The sequence below is a fragment of the Mizuhopecten yessoensis genome, unplaced genomic scaffold, assembly GCF_002113885.1.
Source record: "Mizuhopecten yessoensis strain PY_sf001 unplaced genomic scaffold, ASM211388v2 scaffold10921, whole genome shotgun sequence".
NCBI lineage: Eukaryota > Metazoa > Mollusca > Bivalvia > Pectinida > Pectinidae > Mizuhopecten > Mizuhopecten yessoensis.
The window spans coordinates 1,892,907-1,900,946 of NW_018408788.1; the positions used below are offsets into that span (position 1 = coordinate 1,892,907).

At 37.1% G+C, this 8,040-nt stretch overlaps 1 protein-coding gene across 1 annotated transcript; it reads right to left on the bottom strand.

The window, feature by feature from the left end:
* Window positions 1-4,144: 4,144 nt before the first annotated feature.
* Window positions 4,145-8,040, bottom strand: LOC110463704 (transcription intermediary factor 1-alpha-like). Its single transcript, XM_021518510.1, has 2 exons — window positions 7,935-8,040; window positions 4,145-6,503 (listed from the first exon to the last, which is right to left on the bottom strand). The coding sequence occupies exon 2, from the start codon at window positions 6,484-6,486 to the stop codon at window positions 5,188-5,190; it is 1,299 nt and encodes a 432-aa protein (XP_021374185.1). The 5' UTR covers window positions 6,487-6,503; window positions 7,935-8,040; the 3' UTR covers window positions 4,145-5,187.

Consider the following 8,040-nt stretch of genomic DNA (forward strand, 5'->3'; position numbering starts at 1 on the left):
GAAGAATGTTTGGTTGTCGTCTATTTTGTAGATACAGAAACCAATTTCCCCAATTTTCAAAAGAGGACTTTTCAGTCAACTCTGACATGGAATAGAGATCTTGAAAAGTCAATCAAGAACCTAAATCCAAATAATTGAGCAGGATCAGACGGTGTACGTCACAAGCTTTTCAAAGAAACACAAACTCATATCCCTGAACCATTGAACATCATCTGCAAATAATTCACCACGGAGGTAGATTTTCAAACAGAACAGAAATGTCTGTCCAATACATAAAAAGGGTTCCACCAAGCTTACCAAAACCCCTTGACCTCACGTCTAAACCAGTCGCTAAACCAAATTTTCTCTCATTTCCCTGTTTGTAAAGGGGTGTAGGACATTTCTTTCTCCCACCCTTCACACGTGTATCTCCCGTTTTAGCCGGGAAAGATCAGCTTGTCACCCCCTAGGGGGAGATAGCTTCGTGCCGATTAGTACGTGTGCAATAGTGACGTCATTGAAATGCGTCATCGGTAATTGAGACGTCATCAAAAGTGAATGACGATATGCATACCCCACATGTGTGTTTGTTTTCAAACATGGCAGACTACTGTCGGTGGAGCTGTGACTGAAATAATAGGATGGGAGAAAAATATTCATCCCTTCCTTGAGGATCTAACAGAGAAATCTCCAACCCTCGGGGTGACTTTTTGGTTGTCTTACAACCAAAAAACACCCCCCCGAGGGTTGGAGATTTCTCTGTCCCACCCTAAAGGTAGGGGAAGATTCTATTAATCTTACATCCCATTTCACGTGACGTGACGTCACAATGGCTCAACAATGACGCGACGTCACGAATTTGGAACTCTCCGATGCCGCAATGCGGAAAAGGCGACGTGATGAAATCAAAACCTTTTACTATATATTTACCGTACACGTTAGAAAGATGTGATTAACTTTTTTGTGCAAAAGTTGTTTGCACATATGGGATATGCTTAATCTGGCTGGCCGATTCGTTTTCGTCTAAAAAGCTGGGGGGTAAATTGATATTTTCAAAATGGTTGCCAGTCCAAACGCATTTTTAAGGTTTCTGGGCTTATCCTGGTTGTTGGAATGAGAGAACAATACTCTTTCATGCCCAAGGGTGTAGGATAGGGATATTCGACCCTCGGGTAGAATGTCCCTATCCTACTATCCTGGGCATGAAAACAAAACAATCTTAATTCTGTAAGGCTTTTGTCATTAATTTAGGCTAGTTTTGCACAAAATGAAAGCGTGCGGCACCACAGGAAAACTAATGATTTGATGATCATTCAACCATACCTTTGTAAACAAGGAAAGACAGCGGAATGGTATGATGCCGACTTTATAGTGCTAAGTGTGGTTGCACATTGAAATGGCACTGTGATATGTAAACTCCTCATTTAGAAAATATTATAATCATTATGACGTCATACTTGTTACGTTGGATACCACTGACTCTCCCTGAACAGATTGCTTTTTAGTGTCAAAGGTGACTGTATGCCTTACCTGTAGCTGTTGATTAGTTCAACAATGGCCAAGGTCACGGGTGAATAGTAATTAAAAAATATACATCAGAGTGCCTTGTTTTAAGTTAGAGAAACACCTTAAACTGTAGATTAGTCAAGATAATGGACAGTTAGTTACCTGTAGTTGTCCAAGAAGTACGCAAAACAATCCACTTATTGGACAGCTACGGGTAACGTATTGGATGGCTACAGGTAACATAATGGACAGCTAAAGATAAGCTTTTGAATGAGCACATAATTATGCTATACAATGGAAAACATAGTAATAGAAAAATAAATGTGAAAATAATATTTATTAAATGTAACACAGAATTTAAATATCAACATTCTTAAAGGTATATCCGGTATTAATATTCCCATAGTCAGATTTCCCATGCACTATATTTTTTCCTTGAAAGAAGGTTTGAATCACGGAACACTCTTTTTACATAAAACACCCATATAGATGCATATATATCCAAGACACATTTCCAGCATTAATTTTAATTTCCTTTGAATTCGTAATTTTGGCAATAATACTTTGGAGTTGAGGGCAGTTGAAATCTTGCGTTTTTCCCACAATTTATGTGCACAAAATTTCTTTCGTATCATCCCTTGAGATATTCGTTTATAATCCCAGATATATAGTTGTGATATATGTTTGATGAAAATATTTTGGAGGTGGTGTTGAAATCTTGAATTTTCTCACTTTAATCGTGTGGTTTAATTCTTTCATTTCATTCTCTAACATATATAATCCCAGAAATATAATGCAATCACATTCTTCAATAAATCAATCACATTATCAGGTTTTAGTCAACTAATTTCATCCATTTCTTCCATTCATTTAGAAAACACTGTAGACAAGGATCACTTTCACCATATGAAATATATTTTTTTAACCACATAGTTTTCTTTTATTACATCAGCTAGAGTCATAACATAACAGAGATAATACCATGTATAGTTCTGGTTCTGTAGATATAGGATTTGATCAGAAGAAGAACTTCATTATCAATGCGATTGTAAATGCCTGTATTATTTACCAAACCAAATAACAAAGTTTATTTATTAATAAGTAATGTAATTGTTAGTGCATTTAACAACCTTTCAAAACTTGCCAGAAAATTCAGAACCTCATCGCATTCCCAGAACATATGCACGATTGTCTCCCTTTGGTTAACCTTAAATTGTAGCCAACGGAGTTTAGAACTTTGAGTTGATCGAAAAGGAATACTGTAAATGTTTTTCCATTTCTCTTCATTACAGTAAAAGATATTCGCCCATTTTTGCTGACCAGTTATGTTAATATTATTTCTCAAGAGTAAACGGTAGCAGTCCTGCGACCCTATTTTTTCTTTAGGATTAAGAGGAATAATCGGCAACGTCAATGTTCTACTTGGAGATGTAAAAGGCCTCAAGTATTTCTTAATACTTTGAATTACTCCATAATACTGTAAATAATTTGTAATTGAACCAAACACAGTACATTAAAATTATAAAAGGAAAAAGTTCTATTGTCTTTTATTAAATCATTCACTATAGTAATTCCTGCATCGAATCTTTTTTCGTAGAAATTTGGTTGGTTATGAACAAGAACGTTTTTGTTAAACCATACTGGAGTTTTAAGTATCAACTCCTCGTCATCATTCATATTTTTAACAAGTTCTTCTTTAACTCTTGGATTATACCAAATCTGAAATAAATCTTCCCAGAAAATATTTTTACATTTAGTTTTCGCTACGTGTAGATAATCATTCCCACATTAAGATAAAAGCTGAACGTCTACATTTTCTTTCGTAATTCCTAGTCATTTACCAAGTGAGCTTAAGATTCTCCTGATCCAGCCTAGCTTAAGAGCTTCTATATATTTCTTAACATGAACCATTTTTAGACCTCCTTCAATGTACAATTACCTCTCTCTTAACTCTATCTGTCTTACTATTCCATAAGAAGTTGAAAAGGATTGAGTTCAGTTTTTTATAAAAGCATCATCAGGATTGGGTAATGCAAAAAAAAGAGGATTGAACTGAGTGATAAGTAAAGTTTTTATTATACTAATTCTCCCTAAAGGAGTAAGAGATCTACGGCTCCAGCACTTGATAAGAGATTTGAGTTTAACAAGTTTTTATAACTCAGATATAATCAAACAAGTATCGAAGTACCAAATGACAGGTAATATTTCGAAATCCATGGTTGAGCAACTCCTCTTTAAACTTAAATTTGGAATCATTGGTAAATAAAAACAATAGAAATAAAACAGGAAGACATAATCTAATGTTCCTTTCATCAATTAGTTATGTGCAGTTATTGGGAAAGAAAATGTTTGCTGCATCTAACTTATATGCCCTCCAATCAGCAGTTTCTTTAAATAAGAGGACATTTAAACAACAAAAACTGATTTGCTGCCACCAATTTATAACACCTGGGATCTGTCTCTGCTAGCCTTTCTTCTCTACCGCGGCATCTCCCTAGCGTTACTCCCTAACGCGTCTCATAAGCGTCTCCCTAGGCAACCGTCTCCATATGACCTTAGCTGTTGCAAGGACTAAAACCACAAAAAAGTTTCTTCACAGACAATTGACTCCTGCATTTGAAGGAAGCGAGTCACAAGTATCTAAAGTAATAACAACAAAATTAGTCTTATAATATGTTTAAAAGCATTTTATTTTATATAGTATTTACTTCTTATATATTTAAGCAGTTATGATTAAATAGAAAATATTCAAATTATCTGTCTAGCTCCGCCAATCATAGACCACAGAACTTGTAGACTTCCAAAACCACCTTTTCCTGGCTTGATGTTACAATGACCTCCTGTCTTGTTGGATGAAGCATTATAGCATAAGGCTCCGTGAATCCTGACATTTTCGAAAGTAGGAGAGTATCTTTAGAACCGTCTGGAGATATCAGGTGAACCCCTCCTGACAACTTACCACAGACATAAACATTACAATCCTGGTCAACGGTTATTCCTCGTGGTTCTCTCATTCCCTTGCACATATGCCGAAACACTTCCGTCCCATCACGTGATCGACTCACAATGACGTCACCGTCCCTGTGGGAAAAGAATCCGTCCGGAGATACAGACACATACGTAAATTCACCACTTTTACTAAAATACTCCCTTTGTACCCCGTTTGATGTTATAAACTGTACAGAATCGTCTTTCCCGATCAGTAGTTGGTCCCCCAGAGTATTCACACCCCATAATTCTGGACTACTAATACTACCGACCGTGGTAAGGACACCTCCCTGAATTGTGCACCTGAGGATTGGTGCGTTCAATAGGGCTATCAGTACCTCATTAGGTGCAAACCCTTTTGTGATATCAGAAGGGAAGCCATCCACATCATAGTGCCGAACATAGTTGTATTGATCGTCAAACACCAAAATTCTCTGGTTGTTGAACTCCGTTACATGTAGACCTTCTCCGTCTATGAATACCCCTCCTGTCAAAAAAGGACTATCTGATCCACCAATGACACTTCTATGTACAGATTTGATCAGAGACAACGATCCGGTCAACACGTCTACGCGCTGCTTTCCCGACGAAGACTGAACTGCTACCTTCCCTACAGCACCCTTTATGTCCGAAGAGGATGTGGATTTGGTAAATGGTGTTACGAACGGTGTTGACTGTAGCGTGTCAATAATTGTTCCGATAGACGTGAGGGCATCAAGTGAGGTTGATGAACTGCTGCTTTCCCGACGAAGACTGAACTGCTACCTTCCCTACAGCACCCTTTATGTCCGAAGAGGATGTGGATTTGGTAAATGGTGTTACGAACGGTGTTGACTGTAGCGTGTCAATAATTGTTCCGATAGACGTGAGGGCATCAAGTGAGGTTGATGATAATGAAGACGACACGTCTAACGTTCCTATATGTGTCATCACATTCGTGACCTTTTCTAATGTTTCGTCATATTTGATTTTTATTTCGAAAGTGTTGTGTTTGTCTTTGGTCCTCTGCTGCAGTCGCCGTGCATGTCTAAGAATCTGTGTCTTGGATTGCTCCGCTGTAATAAACTGTTGACAGTCCGATCCTCTTTCCTTCATCAGCAACATCAACTGATTGGTGTTTTGCACATTTGTTTGAAACATCTTATTGGTACGTAATCGGTCCAATAAGATGTCCTTATTACGTTTGTATGTGTGTTCGAGGCCGGTCTCGAAATCAGCCTGAAGATCATCCAGTTTATCTTTCGCTTTCTTTATCATTGTGGCCATGTCTTTGGTCATTGACTGATAATCAGTTTCGAGAGCGGTTAGTTTGTTTTCGTCCTCATCGACGATCCTCCTTGACTCATTGTTAACTTTGTCTAGCCCACTTTCAACGAATCCTGGAGTGATCTTCTTTGTCAAGTCTTCTAGACTGCTTACATTCTGGCATGATCTGTGTGACAGTGTCAGACACAGAACACAACACAAGGCGTTGTGGTCGATACAATATACTTCGATCGTCTTCCCCGCATGATGAGGACATGTTTCGTCAATGGTGACAGGCAACTGTACATCTGACTTAGTAACCTCTTCTATGGCAATGACTTTGTGCTTGGAAAGTAGCGTGCTTCGTCGGTGTGCCACTCGACACTGCTTGCACAGGACCTCCTTGCAGTCTCTACACCAGAATGAGCCAACACTCTCTTCACCATCGGTAAGACACCCATGGCAGAAAGTCCCACTAGATTCGGTCTTCTTGCAAGTCAAGGATCCGAAATTCGGATGTAAAGGAAACGACCCGGCCCAGGAGTTAACGGGAGCCTCCTTGTCGTTAGGGGAACAAGGACTTTCACACACCGGACATGGAAAATATGTCCTGTTGTCCTCTATAACGTATTCGGAGTTGATGTAAGTGTCTAAACAACTTGTACAAAATGTATGAAAGCACGGTAGCTGACGGGGTATTTTGCACTCACTGAGGCATAACAGGCACTTGTAAGACGGGTTGTCTTTATGTGCGGGGACTTCCGCCATGATTATTGTCGGTGTATCTGTAAGTATACAAAAATGAAAATTATACATACATTGTCCCAAACATTCCAATATCATAGGCGTCATTATTATCAGGGAAGAGATAAACAATTGTTTTACTGAGATCGTTTTGTGTGCGTTAATGCAACGATACAATTAATGCAGTTTAAGTTGTAAAAACACTGTAAAATGTAAAAATGGCTTTTTTAGCGGAGTGGCAATATTCGCATTTTTCCAGTTGAGTAAATTAGCGCCAATAAGCCATACGCGAATATTTATACACAGAGTATAGATAAAAGAATGTATAGATTTTAGAAACATTGCAAACTTTTCCAATGCGATCAGTTTAACAGGTCATGACACGAACATTTCTACACGCGAAAATTTCGGCATTTACAGTACTTAGGGAGAAAAAGAGGCCTGCTGTATCAGACAACAGCTATTATTATGTACCTACTTCTTATTTTTTTTATTGATGACAGTATTATATCATTGTATCGTACACAATAACACACCTATTCCAGTCCAGAAGTATAAGGTCTCGCAACTAGAACTGACAAGATGGAACTAAATTAGGTAATGAGTAATGATTTTAACCCGGATGATATTAGTAAACTTCATATACTGAAGACAAAAAAAACATTATTTGTATAAAATACAATGGTGTTTTACACTAGTATAAAAATGGGTAAATCTATTTTTACAAAAGTATATTCATTATTTCAAGAATCCAATCAAAACTTATTCCTAATCTCCGTTCATTGTTATGTAAAACTTGAATATGAAAGAATGTAATGTCAACCTATACACAATTAATTATATATATTATATATATATTAAATACGGTTTATATATATACGAATATAACGTCTAATAATATAATCAAAATCCAGCTGATGTTACGCCATGTCAGATGTGCTTTTTGTGTAAGATTTAAAAAACTTATTGCTTGTAAACAAAAACCTACCATATTACACTTTATTTTCGTTTTCTGTGTCATTATCACAGTGATTGGAAGATATGAAAAACTGACATTCAAACATTCACTCCTTAGATATAATTCTTTTATATGTATTCCATACTTTGCCTCCTGTAGCCTTCACTATATCCCCCGTTACTCCACGTGAAGAGTGGGTGGTATAAGTATTTACTTCCGGTACACACATGTGTGGAAATAATTATATCATGTATAAATCTATGGGGATCACACACATGTCCAAACACGTTTCAACGGAGTAAGACAATAGTATTTAAAATCATGTGCATATACCAAGATGAAAGCAAAATTGTCGTCTAAAACGTTTGGTAGTCTATAATAAATTATGTAAACAATCCCTGTGTTTTAACTACTTTCTGTTTCTATACATTGAAAGCAAAAACTTACAAAGATATTATCTTACTTATTATTTAACATATAATAAAAAGACTAACAGACATCAAAACTATTAAACCTTTTAGTTGTCAACGCTATCTCGTGATGATACACCTTTACAGCCTCGACATTGTTGAATCAATTTTCTTCCTGCTTTCTTCTCTCTGGTGTGCATGTGGGTGTGT